This window comes from Zalophus californianus, chromosome X, assembly GCF_009762305.2.
Source record: "Zalophus californianus isolate mZalCal1 chromosome X, mZalCal1.pri.v2, whole genome shotgun sequence".
NCBI classification, from domain to species: domain Eukaryota; kingdom Metazoa; phylum Chordata; class Mammalia; order Carnivora; family Otariidae; genus Zalophus; species Zalophus californianus.
The window spans coordinates 60,103,306-60,120,415 of NC_045612.1; the positions used below are offsets into that span (position 1 = coordinate 60,103,306).

Consider the following 17,110-nt stretch of genomic DNA (forward strand, 5'->3'; position numbering starts at 1 on the left):
TTTTTCAGCTTCTTTATTTTCCATCATTTGGTCTTCTCTCTCTTTAATTCTCTCTTCTGCCTCATTTATCCTAGGAGTTAGAGCCTCCTTTTTTTATTGCACCTCATTAATAGCCTTTTGATTCCGACTTGGTTAGATTTTAGTTCTTTTATTTCTACAGAAAGGGTTTCTCTAATATCTTCTATCCTTTTTTCAAGCCCAGCTAGTATCTTTATAATCGTCATTCTGTACTCTATTTCCTACATCTTACTAATGTCTCTATTGATTAGGTCCCTGGCAGTCGGTACTGTCACTTGTTCTTTTCTTTGAGGTGATTTTTTTCTGTCTTGTCATTTTGTCCAGAGGAGTATAGATGAATGAGAGAACAAAATGCTAACAGGGTAACAATGACCCCAGAAAAATATACCCTAAACAAATCAGAAGAGGCCTGAAACTGGGAAAAGAAAGGGAAAGAAAGAAAAAAGAAAAAAAAAAAGATAAAGAAAAAGATTTAAAAAAAGAATATGATCAAATATGATCAGGCTGGTGTGACAGGGGTCAGTGAAGAGAAGAACCATCTGTGGGAACTGCCCAGTGTGTTTCTAAGACTTCCAGTTAGCATCCATGTGGCAGAACCTTGCATTCCAGCAGTACTGCAGCCTGAGTGCATCAGGTGTTGGAGTGACTGAGTGGTCTAGCCATGGACAACCAGCTAGGGAGTGGCAGTACCAGACCTAGAAATCAGCGCCCAGCCCAGCCTGCTTTCCAATTCCCCACTGTGCCCTTTGTGACCAGTCTTTCAAAGGCTCAGCTATTCTGCCTGTTGGGAAGTTGGCTGGCTCTCTCCCCTTCTCCGAGGACTCCCAGCCCCGGCGAGGTTGGAGTGATGTAGAGGGAAGTGGCTCCAGTGGGGCCCCCGGGCATGGCAGAAGGTAGAGTCCAGTAACCTAGAACTCTGGGAAGGGAGCTGTGGACAATCAGGTGGTTGGGTGGGAGTTTCCAGAGAGGCCTGGGGCTCTCAAATCCGTGTGCTGTATGACCAGGTCCAGTGTGTGGCAGGGGATTTAGTCCAACATAATCACCTCAATATTTCTTCCTGCCCCCCAATAACCATATTAGCTCAGTAAGCACTATCATTTAGTGAGTAAGAGCTGTGGAGTCAGACAGAGTGGCTGGACCCCTTATTAGCCATGTGGTCCTGGGCAGGGGACTCAGAGCAACTCTAAGTATGAGATTCCTCCAAAGTAGAATGGTGATGTTATTGTCCACCTCAGAGGGCAAATGCAAGAATGGAACCAGATAATGCACATAGTTATTACTCAATAAATGATTTAAAAAAAATATGATCAGGCTGGTGAATAGATCAGTGCCACATGCTAGATTTTCGGCATATTTTGGTCTTTTAGAAGAAACTGCCTCCCAAAATTTTAAAGAAAGAAAAGCTCTTATATGTACAAAAATAAGGGTAAATACGATGAAGGGATGGAATATGACTGTAAAGTTGAAAATTATAAAAGATTTTACAAAAGGAATTGATAAGAAGTTGGTTGAAAAAAGAAAGAAGAGAAATTAAAAGAAAAAGGAGAGAGAATGTGATCTGGCAGGAGACTAGAACAAAGCCATACACTTGAGATTTAAGGTATATTTTTGTCTGTTAGAATCAACTGTACCCCATAATTTTAAAGACAGAACAACTTATATATATACCAAAAATAAGGTTAACTACTAACAAAGGATAGAATATGACTCTAAAAAAAAAATAAAAAAGATTTCTTAAAAAGGGTTTGATAAGATGGTTGAAAAAGGGAAAAAGAAAAATTCAAAAAAAGAAAAAGAAAATAAGTTAACTTTGAAAGACTAAAGAATCAGGGGGAAAAAAGCCATGAATTCTATGTGCTGTATTCCCCTGGTGTTCCCCTAGTGCTGGCGTTCTGTCATTCTCATTGATCCATAAACTTAGTCTTGGCTGGCTGTTCTTGCTGATCTTCTGGGGGAGGGGCCTGTTGCAGTGGTTCTCAAATGTCTTTGTGGAGGTAAAATTGCCCCGTCCTTGCTGGGGGCCCAGCCAAGTAATCTGCTTGGGTTTGCTCTCCATAGCTTTTGTTCCCTCCAAGCTTTCCATACAGCTTTGGAGGATGAGAGTGAAAATGGCAGCCGCCCAATCTCTGCCCCATAGGAGCCGAGAACTCAGGGCCCCACTCCTCAGCCCCCAGAGAAAAGCAGTCAGTCACTCCCATCTCCCTGGTCTCCGGCCGCACTCTGTGCTCACCCAGCCTGTGACCGAGCATTTCTATCTCTGGCATAAGACCCCATTTGGTCTCCAAATCCAGCAGATTCCTGTGGTGCGCTCCCACGCTCCTCCTCCCAGTGGAGGAATGGGAGTCTCCCCGGATCTGCAGCTTGTTGGGTCCCTGCTGGAAGATCAGTGGTCCAACTGTGCTATGGATCAGGGTTTATGGCAACCCTGAGCTAAGAGCCCACACCTCGGCTCTGTCTCTGCAGCCAGCTTCCCTGCTCTGTTACATGGGAGGTCTTCTGCACTCAGACACCCCCGGTTTTTCTGTGGCCCCAAGTGTCCTTAGACCACACGGTCCCATCAAGGGTTCTACCCCCTGCTTAGCCACTGGAGCGATGTCCCTCAGCAGAGCAGACTTCTAAAAGTCCTGAATTTGTGCTCCACTGCACTATCACTGGCCAGTAGCTGGCTGAGGAGGCTCCCTACCCCCGCGGGTTATCTTCCCGAATAGCACCTCAGATTCACTTCTCCGCATGTCCTACCTTCCAGAAAGTGGTCGCTTTTCTGTTCAGAGAGTTGCTGCTATTCTTTTCTTCGATCTCCCGTTGAGTTCATAGGTGTTCGTAATGGTTTGATCCCTATCCAGCTGAATTCCTGGGACCAGACGAAATTTAGGTTGCCTACACCTCCGCCATCTTGCTCCTCCCCCTCTCCTTTTTTTATTAAGTTTTTTTGTTTGTTTTAAGTCCAGGATAGTTAACATACAGTGTTATCTTAGTTTCAGGTGTACAATATAGTGCTTCAACAATGCTATACATCATTACTCAGTGCTCATCATGATAAGTGTACTTTTAATCCCCTTCACCTATTTCACCCATCCCCCAACCCATTTCCACTCTGATATACTTTGTTTTAAATGAGTACCCTCAGTTATTTTTTTTCAACAAGAACATTTTTTACTTGACACATGGTTAATAATACATGGTTCCAAAAGATATATATAAAACATTACATCTAAGAAAAGTAGAATACACATTTTCTTCAAGTACAGAAGAATACCCTGGTTAAATCACATAAAAAGAGACATAACAAATATTACAAATTTTGGGCGCCTGGGTGGCTCAGTTGGTTAAGTGACTGCCTTCGGCTCAGGTCATGATCCTGGAGTCCCCGGATTGAGTCCCACATCGGGCTCCCTGCTCAGCAGGGAGTCTGCTTCTCCTTCTGACCCTCTTCCCTCTCGTGCTCTCTATCTCTCATTCTCTCTCTCTCAAATAAATAAATAAAATCTTTAAAAAAAATACAAATATTATAAATTTAAGATGACTGAAATCATACCAAGTGTATTCCAACCACAATGGTACAAGACTAAAGATCAACAATAAAACCAAGCTAGAAAATCTACAATGTAAATATTAACACACTATTGTACAAGCAGTGGACGAGTGAAGAAATAAAACATCAAATATATTATTTCTTCAAACAAAAGAGAAAGAAAACACAATATTCCAAAACCTGTGGGATTCAGTAAAAGAAGATATTAGAGTAAAATTTCTTCTATAAATGCTTGTATTAAGTAATGTTCAACTCTGCCCAAGGAGCAAACACTGCCCACTGCACACAAGGAGAGACTCTTCAGATGACTGGCCTGAAGGATAAAGCACCCAGAACACAGCAGCCTAGTGCCTGAAATGCATAAAAGAGACATTCCCTGAAACACCAGACCCCGGACACTATATGACCTCTTCTGTATAAAGCTACTCTCAGGAGCAGGACACAAAACAGGCTCTTCTAACACAGAGAAGACAGAGACTTAGACAAAATGCCAAGACAGAGGAATTCATCTCAAATGAAACAAGATAAGCTCACAGCCAGATATCTAAGTGAAACAGATATAAGTAATATGCCTAATGAAGAATTTATTTTTATTTTATTTTTTTAAGGATTTTATTTATTTATTTGACAGAGAGAGACATAGCGAAAGCAGGAACACAAGCAGGGGGAGTGGCAGAGGGAGAAGCAGGCTTCCCGCAGAGCAGGGAGCCTGATGTGGGACTCGATCCCAGGTCCCTGGGATCATGACCTGAGCCGAAGGCAGATGCTTAATGACTGAGCCACCCGGGCACCCCTAATGGAGAATTTAAATCAACAATCATAGGGATACTTGCTGGGTTTGAGAAAAGAATGTAAGACTTCAGGGAGACACTTACCACAGAGATGAAAGAGATAAAAAAAACAGAAATGGAAAATGCAATAAATATTTGAAACAGACTGGATGCAATGAACACAAGGAAGGAAGAGGCAGAGGAACAAAAAGTGATACAGAAGATAATGTAATAGAAAATAATGAAGCTGAACAAAAGAGAGAACAAAGAATTGTGGAACATGAGAATAGACTTAGGGAACGCAGTGACTCCATCAAACATAATAACACTCATATTGTAGTAGTCCCAGAAGAAGAACAGAGAGAAAAGGGGACAGAAAATTTATTTCATTAATAATAGCTGAAAACTTCACTAATCTGGGTAAAGAAATAGATATCTAAATCTAGGAGACACAGAGAAATCCCATCAAATTCAACAAAACAGGCCAACATCAACACATATCATGGTTAAATATGCAAAATATAGCAACAAAGAAAAAATCCTACAGGCAGAAGATGGAAGTCCCTAACTTACAAAGGAAGACACTGCAGGTTAGGTGCAGCTCTCTCAACATAAAGTTGGCAAGCAAGACATATTCAACATGCTAAATGGTAGAAATCTGAAGGCAAGAATACTCTATTCGGCAAGACTATCATTCAGAATAGAAGGAGAGATAAAGTTTCTCAAACAAAAATGAAAGGAGTTCATGACTATTAAGCCAACCCTGCAAGAGATATTAAAGGGGACTTTTGAGTGGAAGGGAAAGACCAAAAGTGAAAAAGACTAGACAGAAACAGAGAAAATCTCCAGAAACAATGACAAAACAAGCGATAAAATGGCACTAAACACATATCTATCAATAATTACTCTGAGTGTAAATGGATTAAATGCTCCAACCAAAAGACATGGGGTATAAGAATGGATTAAAAGAAAAAAAAAGACCAATCGACATGCTGCCTACAAGACTCATTTAGACTGAAAGTCAGCTGCAGATTGAAAGTGGGGGGATAGAGAAACATTTATCATTGCAAATGGACATCAAAAGAAAGCTGGAGGGCGCCTGGGTGGCTCAGTTGGTTGAGCGACTGCCTTCAGCTCAGGTCATGATCCTGGAGTCCCGGGATTGAGTCCCGCATCGGGCTCCCTGCTCGGCGGGGAGTCTGCTTCTCCCTCTGACCCTCCTACCTCTCATGCTCTCTGTCTCTCATTCTTTCTCTCTCAAATAAATAAATAAAATCTTTAAAAAAATAAAATAAAATCTTAAAAATTAAAAAAAAAAGAAAGCTGGAGTAGCAATACTTATATCAGACCAACCAGAATTTAAACCAAAGACCGTAACAAGAGATGAAGAAAGGCACTATATCAATATAAAAGAGACTGTCTAATAAGAAGATCTAACAATTGTAAATATTTTTGCCCCCAACTTGGGAACATTCAAATATATAAAACACTTGGTAACAAATATAAAGGAACATATTGATAATAATACAATAATAGTAGGGGACTTTAACACTCCACTTAAAGCAATGGACATATCATCTAAGCAGAAAATCAACATTGAAACAATGGTTTTGAATGACACACTGGACCTAAAGGACTTAACAGGTATATTGAAAACATTTTATCTTAAAGCAGCAGAGTACACATTCTCTTCAACTCTGCATGGGACATTTTCCAGAATATATTACATATTGGGTCACAAGTCAGGCCTCAAAAAATACAAAAAGATTTAGATCATACCATGCATATTTTCAGACTAGAGTGATAAACTTGGAGTCAACCACAGAAAAAATATGGAAAGACCACAAACACATGGAGGTTAAATAACATGCTACTAATCAATGAATGGGTGAACCAGGAAATCAAAGAAAAAATAAAAATAAATAAATAGAAACAAATGAAAATGAAAACACAACAGTTGAAAGCCTGTGGGATGCAGCAAAAGTGGTCATAAGCAGGAAGTATAGAGCAATACAGGCCTATATCAAAAAGTAAGAAAAATCCAAAATAAACATCCTAACCTTACACCTAAAGGAGTTAGAAAAAGAACAACAAAAACGTGTTAAGCCAGAAGAAGATGGGAAATAATAAAAATTAGAGCAGAAATAAATCATATAGAAACTAAAAAAAAAAAAGAACAGATTAATGAAACCAGGAGTTGGTTGTTTGAAAAAATTAATGAAATTAAAAAAAAAAAACCTTAGCCAGACTTATCAAAAAGAAAAAAGAAAGGATCCAAATGAATAAAATCACAAATAAGAGAGGAGTAATAATAACCAACACCACAGAAATACAGCAATTTAAGAGAATAGTATGAAAAATTGTATGCCAAAAAATTGGACAACCTGGAAGAAATGGATAAATTCCTGGAAACATATAAACTACCAAAACTGAAACAGGAAGAAATAGAAACCTTAAAGAGACTGATAACCAGCAAAGAAATTCAGTCAGTAATCAAAAATCTCCCAATAAAATTTCAGGACAAGGGGAATTCACACGTGAATTCTACCAAAAATTTAAAGAGATAATACCTTTTCTTCTCAAACTATTCCAAAAATGAGAAATGGAATGAAAACTTACAAATGCATTCTACGACGGCAGAATTACCCTGATACCAAAACCAAATAAACACTCCACCAAGAAAGAGAACTATAGGCCAATATTCCTGATGAAAATGTATGCAAAAATTCTAAACAAAATACTACCAAATCAAATCCAATAGTTCTACTCATGATCAAATGGGATTTTTTTCCTGGGTTGCAAATGTGGTTCAATATTCACAAATCAATCAACATGAGATACCCCAGTAATAAAAGAAAGGATAAGAGCCATATGATCCTTTTAGCAGATGCAGAAAAAAACATTTGACAAAGTAAAACATCCATTCATGATTAAAACCCTCAACAAAGTAGGGTTAGAGGAAACATACCCCAACATCATAAAGGCCATATATAAAAAAAGCCCCACAGATAATATCATCCTCAATGGGGAAAAACTGAACGCTTTTCCTCTATGGTTATGAACAAGACAGGGATGCCACTCTCACCACTTTTATTTAATATACTACTGGAACTCCTAGCCACAGCAAGCAGACAACACAAAGAAAGAAAAGGCATCCAAATTAGCTAGGAAGAAATCAGATTTTACTACATGCAGATGACATGGTACTCTATATAGAAAACCCAAAAGACTCCACCAAAAAATTGCTAGAACAAATTCAGTATAGTCACAGGGTACAAAAATCAATAGACAGAAAGCTGTTGCATTTCTATACACAAGTAATGAAGCAACAGAAGTAGAAATCAAGGAATTGATTCCATTTACAGCTGCACCAAAAGCCGTAAGATACCTGGGAATAAACCTAACCAAAGAAGTGAAAGACCTGTACTCTGAAAACTATGAAACACTGATTAAAGAAATTGAAGATGACACAAAGAAATGGAAAACATTCCTTGCTCGTGTATTAAAAGAACAAATATCATTAAAATGTCCATACTACTCAAAGCAATCTACACATTCAACATATTCCCTATCAAAATACCACCAGCCTTTTTCACAGAGTTAGAACAAACAATCCTAAAATTTGTGTGGAACCACAAAAGACCCTGAATAGCCAAAGCAAACTTGATAAAGAAAAGCAAAAAAAAAAAAAAGCAAGACTCTAGGCATCACAATTCCAGACTTAATATTATATTACATTCTCAATAGTGTAAGAGAATTACCCTTTCTCCACATCCTCACTAATACCTGTTGTTTCTTGTGTTGTGATTTAACCATTCTGACTGGTGTGAGGTGATATCTCATTGTAGTTTTTATTTGTATTTCCCTGATGATCAGTGATGTTGAGCATCTTTTCATGTGTGTTGTTGTCATGTGGATGTCTTCTTTGGAAAAAATGTCTATTGGTATCTTTTGCCCTTTGTTTTAGTTGGATTGTTTCTTGGCTGTTGAGTTTTATAAGTGCTTTTTATATTTTGGATATTAGCCTTTACCAGACATGTCATTTGCAAATATCTTCTTCCACCCCATGGGATGCCTTTTAGTTTTGTTGATCATTTACTTCACTGTGCAGAAGCTTTTTATTTTGATGAAGTCCCAATAATTTATTTTTGTTTTTGTTTCCCTTGCCTCAGGAGACATATCTAGTAAGAAGTTGCAATGGCTGATGTCAAAGAGGTTACTGCCTGTGCTCCCCTCTAGGATTTTGATGGTTTCCTGCCTCACATTTAGGTCTTTCATCTATTTTGAATTTATTTTTGTGTATGGTATAAGAAAGTGTTTGTTTCCTTCTTTTGCATGTTGCTGTACTGTTTTCCCAGCACCATTTGTTGAAGAGACCATCTTTTTTGCATATAGTTTTGGGTTCATTTCTGGGTTTTCTACTCTGTTCCATTGATCTATGTGTCTGTTTTTGTGCTAGTACCATACTGTCTTGAGCACTGCAGCTTTGTAATAGAGCTTGAAGTCTACAATTGTTATGCCTCCAGCTTTGCTTGACTTTTTCAATGTTGTGTTGGCTATTCGGGGTCTTTTGTGGTTCCACACAAATTTTAGGATTGTGTGTTCTAGCTCTGTGAAAAATGCTGTTGGTATTTTGATAGGGAATATGTTGAATGTGTAGATTGCTTTGGGTAGTATGGACATTTTAACAATATTTGTTCTTCCAATCCACAAGCAAGGAATGTTTTCCATTTCTTTGTGTCATCTTCAATTTCTTTCATCAATGTTTCATAGTTTTCAGAGTACAGGTCTTTCACTTCTTTGGTTAGGTTTATTCCTAGATAGCTTATGGCTTTTGGTGCAATTGTAAATGGGATTGATTTCTTGATTTCTACTTCTGTTGCTTCATTACTTGTGTATAGAAATGTAACAGATTTTTGAATATTGAATTTGTATCCTGTGACTTTTTTCTTAATGTAGGCATTCATTGCTATAAACTTTCCTTCTTAGACCTGTTTTTGCTGCATCCCATAAGTTTTGGCATGTTTTATTTCTGTTTTGGTTTATTTTAATTTACCATTTGTTTTTTTCTTTGACCCATTGGTTGTTCAGGAGTTCTATTGTCTTGTTATTTGATTTTTTTTCTCACAAGAAATCTTCTATCATTCTGATATTTTTTGGTGGAGTCTTTTAGGTTTTCTGTATATAGTATCATGTCGTCAGCAATTAATGAAAGTTTGACTTCTCTTTGCAGATTTGGATGCTTTGTATTTCTTTCTTTTTTTTCTGATTCCTGTGGCTAGGACTTCAGTAACAATGTTAAATAACAGTGGTGAGAGTCTACACATGAGAGTCTACATCCCTGTCTTGTCCTGACTGTAGTGTAACAACTTTCAGTTTTTCCCCACTGAGGATGATATTAGCTGTGTGTGCATTTTTCATATATGACCTTTATTGGGTTTGGTATGGTCTGTATAACCATACTTTGTTGAGGGCTTTTATCATGAATGGATGTTGCACTTTGTCAAATGCTTTTTCTGCATCTATTGAAATGATCATGTGGTTCTTAACCTTTCTTTATTAATGTGGTGTATCATGTTGATTGATTTGAGAATATCGAACTACCCTTACAACCCAGGGATAAATCCCACTTGATCATGTTGTGTGTTCTTTTTAATGTGCTGTTGAATTTGGTTAGCTACTATTTTGTTGAGAATTTTTGCATGTATAGTCATCAATGATAGCAGCCTGTATTTTCTTGTAGTATCTTTATATGGGTTTAATATTGGGTAATGAAACTCATAAAATGAGTTTGGGAATGTTTCCTCCTCTTCAATTTTTAGGAGAGTTTCAGAAGGGTAGGCATTTATTTTCTTTAATGTTTGGTATACTCACCAGTGAAAACATCTGTTTGGGATTTTCTGTGTTGGGAGATTCTTGATTACTGCTTTAGTCTCCTTACATAGTATTGGTCTGTTCGAGTTTTCTTTTTCTTCATGATTCACTTTTGGTAGGATATGTATATCTAGGAATTTATGTATTTCTTTTAGGTCATCCAGTTTGTTGATATAAACTTTCATAGTAGTCTCATGACCCTTTTTATTTCTGTGGCATCATTTGTAATGTCTCCTCTTTCATTTTGCATTTAATTTGAGTCTTCTTTTTTTTCTTAGTCTCCCTAAAGTTTTGTCAATTTTATTTATCTTTTCAAAAAGCCAGCTCTTAGTTCTCTCTTTTGTATTGTTTTCTGCTCTTTATTTCATTTATTTCTGCTTTGATTTTTATTATGTCCTTCCTCCTGTTCTAGAGCTTTTTCCTTTCTTCTATTTCCTTGAAGTATAAGTTTGAGTTATTTGAGAGTTTTCTTGTTTCCTTATTTCTTTTTTGAGATCTTTCTTTTTTTCTTAATGTAGGCATTCATTGCTATAAACTTTCCTTCTTAGACCTGTTTTTGCTGCATCCCATAAGTTTTGGCATGTTTTATTTCTGTTTTGGTTTATTTTAATTTACCATTTGTTTTTTTCTTTCACCCATTGGTTGTTCAGGAGTTCTATTGTCTTGTTATTTGATTTTTTTTCTCACAAGAAATCTTCTATCATTCTGATATTTTTTTCACTATATGTAACATGTCTTTTTTTTTTTAATCTCTATTTGCTTTTAAAGTTTTCTCTGCCTTGGATATTGAGAAATTTGGTTTGATGTCCTTGATATAATTTTCTTTATTTTTCTTGCACTTGGACTTCATTGAGCTTTTTAGATCTGTAGGTTTATGGTTTCTGTAAAATTTGGAAATTTTGGAAACATTCTCTCACATATTTTTTCTTCCTTTCTTTCCTTTTGGGACACCAATTGCATTTGTGTATTATGCTGCTTGAAGTTGTCTCACAGCTCACTGATGCTCTGTTCATTTTTTTATGCTGTGTTCCTTTTTGATAGAATCTATTGCTGTGTCTTTACCAATCTTTTTACCTGCCATATCAAATTTTCATTCATTTTAATTTTTTTGTCTCACATTTTAGTTTTTATCTCTAGAAATTTGATTTGTGACTTCTTATATCTTCTGTGTCTCTATTTTTAATATATACAATGGAGTTATAATAACTGTTTTAATGGCCTTATCTGCTAATTCTAACATATGTATCAATTATGGGCCAATTTTGATTGATTGGTTTCTTCTCATATGTTATTTTTCTTCTCTTTTGTATGCTTGACAATTTTTGATAAGAAGCCAGATATAGTAAATTTTTCCTTAGTGTATGCTGGACACTTTTGTATTCTTACACATATTCTTGTGCTTTATTCTGGAGCACAATTAAGTTAGGTGAAACAATTTAATAATTTGGGGTCTCCCTTTTAATATTTCTTAGGCAAGACCAGAGCAGTGTTTAGGGCTACACACTACTCAAGCAAGTTACTTCCAAGTACTCTACCAAATACTCCATGAATTATGAGATTTTCCAGTCTGACTTGTGAGAACAAGCAATATTGTCTACCCCCATGAGTTCTGATTTCCCTCTAATCCTTTCAAATAGTTTTTCCCACAGATATTGGCTTATCAGTAATCTGCTGAATAATTGAGGAAGACCCTCTACAGGTCTCTGTAGTATTTTCTCTGCTCCTCTCACCACTCTAGTAGTCAGTCCTGCTAACTCTGTCTGCCTTGGTCTTCCCTGACTCTCAGTTCTGTCTCATCCACTCAAGGAACCTGCCAGGCACTGCCTGGGTTTCCCTTACCTACACAACAGCCTGAAAACACTCAAGGTGGTAAGTTTGGGCAATCATAGGGCTTACTTGATTTGTTTCCCATCTCTTAGCGATCACTTGCCTTTATTGCCTAATATCTGATCTCTGAAAAACTGTTGTTTCCTGTATTTTATGGTGTGTGTGTGTGTGTGTGTGTGTGTGTGTGTGTGTGTGTGTGTGTGTGTGTGTGTGTGTGTGGTGGGGAGTGTCGTTTCAAACAGGTGGGTGAATCCAGCCTCTGGTATTCTATTTTGGCTAGAGGCAGAAGTCCTTGGACTATTGAACTTTTATCATTTTTTATGAATATCAGTTAGGTCTGTTTTATTGAAGTAATTCAATGTTATTTTCTAAATTACTTCTCCATTCATTTTTGCATATTTGTCCTTTCTCCAATAGATTTTTTACTGTTTTATTATCCTACATACTTTCATTATTTTTCAAATTCTGATGTTACTACTTAGAGTCCTTAGTTTCACTACTTATGCTATTGATGAAATATTCACAAATGATAACTTTTTTTAGATGATGCTTCTTAAGGAGAGTTTACTTTTCCTTCTTCTAAAAGATGCTTGATAGAGATAGTTTATATTTAAAATTGTGTTTTATAATCAGGTTATATTATATTTACAACTTGTTTTTGTAATAGAGATAAAGTAAGCATATTCACAGTTAGTCTCTGAGAAACTTATGATACTCTGACCATTAGAATGTTAGCAGTCAGCTGCCAACCTTGGATTTATGTTTTGCTTTCTTTAGTATTTTATACTTAAACCCTCAGCTATTGAGTGTATTAACAACATGGGACCTTCCCTTCTATGTTGTATGATTCTACACATACCCTTATACTTTAGGGCCCAGCTTACCAGCAAAGATCAATACCTCTTTTCTCCTTGACTATTTAGCACATTCCAAGATAACCCCTGCTACTTTACATTTTCTTCCTCCCTCACTAACAGTCCAGTTCCACAGATTTGGTATCCTCTGATTTAGAAATGACAAATAAGGGTTTACCATATATCAAAAAATCTGTTTGAAGATTCTGACAGTTAAGTGTACAGAGTATAGGTTTGGTTTTCCCTGCGTATATGTCAAACAAAACAGATCACAAAGCTACTGATGTTTTTATATTTTGAGAAAATGTGAAATAATATATTTTATTAAGACCTTTGCTGCTAAATAGTTTCATATAAGTGTATACATATATCTTTTTCATTTTAATTTAGGATTTGCTCTCCCATATGCTACATATGGACCCACATCAGCGATACACTACAGAACAAGTATTAAAACACTCATGGATAACCCACAGAGACCAGTTGCTGAATGATCAGCCAAATAGAAATGATACATCACATGTCATTAAGGTAAAACAAACATACTTTTATGCATCTCCTAAATGCTTAATAAAGCCTGTATGCCATTCACTGACAACACATATAATTACCTTATTTATTTTTTAAAGGTGTACTTATAGATTTTGTTCTTTTTGTTTTTTTAAATAACAACCATGGATTCTTGTTAATCTTCTCTACCTGTTGCCTTTCGTATGATAAATAAAAATTCTTTGATTGTATTTGACTTGCTCTTGAGACACTGGGACTAGGAGTGTACTAAATACAAGTTTCATATGGAAAGAAAATGTTGATATTAGTTCCTAAATTAATAACCGTTGGTGCAAATTCCCATATTTATAGACATTGAACCTAGATTTAAGATTTTAGCATTTTATGCATTCATCTGTTGATGCATACTTAGGTTGTTTCCATGTCTTGGCTATTATGAATAATGCTGTGCTTAACACAGGAGCACAGAGATCTCTTTGAGGATAAATGAATAGTGGTATACATATATATAGTGGAATATTATTCAGCTTTATAAAAGGAGATCCTGCCATTTGCAACACCATGGATGAACCTGGAAGACATGCTAAATGAAATAAGCCAGACACATAAAAAAATACATAATCTCTTTTATATGTGGAATTTTTAAAAAGTCAAATATTTAAAAGCAGAGAGTGGAAAGATGGTTACCAGGGGCAGGGAAGAGGGGAGAATGGGGATATATTGGTCAAAGTACAAAGTTGTAGTTATGTAGGATGAATAAGTCTAGGTATTTAATGTGCAACATGATGACTATAGTTGATAATACTGTATTAAATATTGGCAATTAGAGTAGATTTCACATGCTTTCATCACAAAAAAATGATAACTATGTGAGAGAAGATATGTTAGCTTGACTATAGTAATCACTGAACTATATATATGTACATCACAATATGTTCCATGTCTTAAATATTTACTTCTATTAAAAATAAAATTCTTAAAATGTTTAAAACAAATTACATGAGTGATGAAAGGCTGATAAAAAGAATACATTTTAATGTTTTAAAATGTGTAAGAAGCATAGTCATTGAAATAAAAAATATATACAAATAAGCAGGTATTAATTCATGAAGGGAACATCAGTGCATAGATCAAGTATATGCAATTACTTGCCTCAGAAATAAGGTGGTATTCTAGTTAAATCTCTCATGATATAATATGGAATTTTTTTACCTCCAAAGATTGTTATTCAGTTTGTCTTATTTCTCATTATTTTAGGGAGCAGTGGTCACCACATATTCTGCCCTGACTCACAAGACCTTTCAACCAGTCCTTGAGCCTGTTGCTGCTTCAAACTTAGCTCAGCGACGCAGCATGAAAAAACGAACATCAACTGGCCTGTAAGATTTCTAGTGTTCCTCAGCCATACTGGATGAAGAAAAAATTAAATGTGTGGCTTTTTGCCTAATCTTATATCAAAGGCATCGTCTTCTGCTACATTACTTGAATATTCTATTTAAACCTCCTTTTTTTAGGGAGATGAGATTTAAAAAACACAGGTCCACAGTATTCATATAATGTTGTTTTGCAGTAGTGTCCAAGTGTTCAAGTATATAATTGGTGTCTACAAGGTCCTAACAATTTTTCTGCACATTCATTTGTAAATTTCCTTTCAAAAAAGTTACTTTAATAGTTTTTCTGGTCTCATAAAATAATGATTTGGGGAATCATTACCAATAATCAGGATACAAATATAATAGTATACTGCCAAGCAATGTCAATTATTTTTTAACATCAGATCCTGAAGAATAGACTTTTTTAAAAAGAAAAACAAACAAAAATGTATTGTAGAAGCTTGTTATTGTGTACAACCAAAGGACTACATTCATTTGTGCTAATATGTGAACTCCTGATCTAGCTGGTGCCAAAGTTTTTACAGAAGAATTAAATCACAAATTATGTGTGCAGACAGACCTGTATACTACCCATAAATGTCTTCATCTAGAAATTAAAAAAAAAAGAATTAAAGGTTTCCATAAGTCCTTTGTAAATTTTACATCTAATTAAATTGTAGTACAATTGAGAAATTTTTTAGCCAAAGGCTTTATACTGGTGTTGTAATCTACTAAATAGGTTATAGTTAAGCCTTTAAAAATAAAGTACATATGTTGCTACTACCTTCATGATATGTAAGCTGAGTTTCAAGTTAATCAATTGGATTTAATCATTATCTGTCCCTTTTATAATGAACTACACTGTTGTTTTTTGGGCTTCCAAAATTGAATTACAGTGTAACATATTAATTTACCTTGAATCCTATGGTAATATAGTTTAAATTTTATTGTAGTGGACTTAGCACACATGATACAGTGTAATGCATTTCAGTAAACTTTTAGATAATGCTACAAAGAAATAAACTGACATTTTGAAAAGAAAGCAATATTAATGATTTACACAAAATCTGAACACATTTCGAATCATACTTATAAAAAAAGTCTGAAAATTTGGTCTTATTATTAAACTTATGATTCAGAACCACTGGGTAATATATATTGTTTTCTCTAAATGATGGAATTTTAAAGAACCTTTTCATGTTGTTAAAGAAAATATCATTACTGCTACTACTACTACTATTACTACTACTACTGACAGAAAGAAACTCATGAATGTAAACTGGAGGTTATTACAGTTTTGTTTAGTGAATATAAATGAACTACTTGTACGTGCTAAATGTACCGTTTGCTGTGTATTTTATTTTGTTTAATTCAGAGAGAAAGTTGATTACTGAGCACTGAAGTATACAGTTTAGGCTAGAAGACTTGTAACTTCGGTATTCAATAAAGGAAACTATACATATTCTCTTTATAATGTAAGTGATATATAGTCCATGTACAAAAATCTGTTTATTGGATGCGATGTATAAAAGTATATACCCTTAATTTGAGATGTCTTTTTGTAATAATTGAAAGACATTTATTTCCCAACTTGGCCTTTTCTTTCCTCATTTTGCTTTTTTACTAGAAGTACTTGCATGTAACAATTTGTGCCCATATATTTTGGCTTACTTTCCTCTTGTCATCTTGTTTGTGCTGTTATGCCTTCTTATCGGAATTAATATCACAAACTAAGAGGTATGATTTTGGTGTTGAACTTTTCAGAACAGGATACTATTTCCATGTATGCTTTTCTAATAATAGCATTAGGGTAAGTGAAATTGGAAAGTGAAAAATTATCACAAAATAACTTTCAATCTTTCCATAATCAATAGTTTTTAAAAGTAGCTGATCTTAATTTTTCAGTGAGGTTACTCAGAAGGGAACTATCATACAGACCTTTCATGAAAGGAACACAAAATTAAGCAATGAACAACATGATTCTTCATTGCTCATTGAGGACTGATAAATTATAAAGGACACAGATATGCTAGTGGATTTTCCCAATAATTGTGTAAAATATTTCTGCTGGAAAATTCAAACAAAGTAGGTTAAAAACAGTAATTGGGACAACCCTACTGTACGGGAAGTCTTCAAACTATATATACCCTCATTTTGTAGAAGGAATCCAGGTAGGGATGTCTAATCATGTCCATTTTGGCTAGAGCAAAAAAGGCAGATGTGAATGGGAGCTTTTTTGGTGGGGCTTCTAAAATGCTTAACCACTGAAACAAATCCTTTCTATAAAATTTTAGGATATTGTTGTTTTTAATGGATTCATGAACAATTAATTTGCATTGTTTTTCTTTCTAG

At 35.4% G+C, this 17,110-nt stretch overlaps 1 protein-coding gene across 2 annotated transcripts in view; it reads left to right on the forward strand.

The window, feature by feature from the left end:
- The window catches only part of RPS6KA6 (ribosomal protein S6 kinase A6), a 191,753-nt gene extending 176,848 nt beyond the window's left edge, over nt 1–14,905 (forward strand). For both annotated transcript variants that reach the window (XM_035725759.1, XM_035725760.1), the window contains 2 exons: nt 13,266–13,406; nt 14,643–14,905. In XM_035725759.1, the coding sequence (XP_035581652.1) occupies nt 13,266–13,406; nt 14,643–14,768 (267 nt within the window). In that variant the 3' untranslated portion in view covers nt 14,769–14,905. The remainder of the gene's footprint in view (nt 1–13,265; nt 13,407–14,642) is intronic.
- Nucleotides 14,906–17,110: the final 2,205 nt, after the last annotated feature.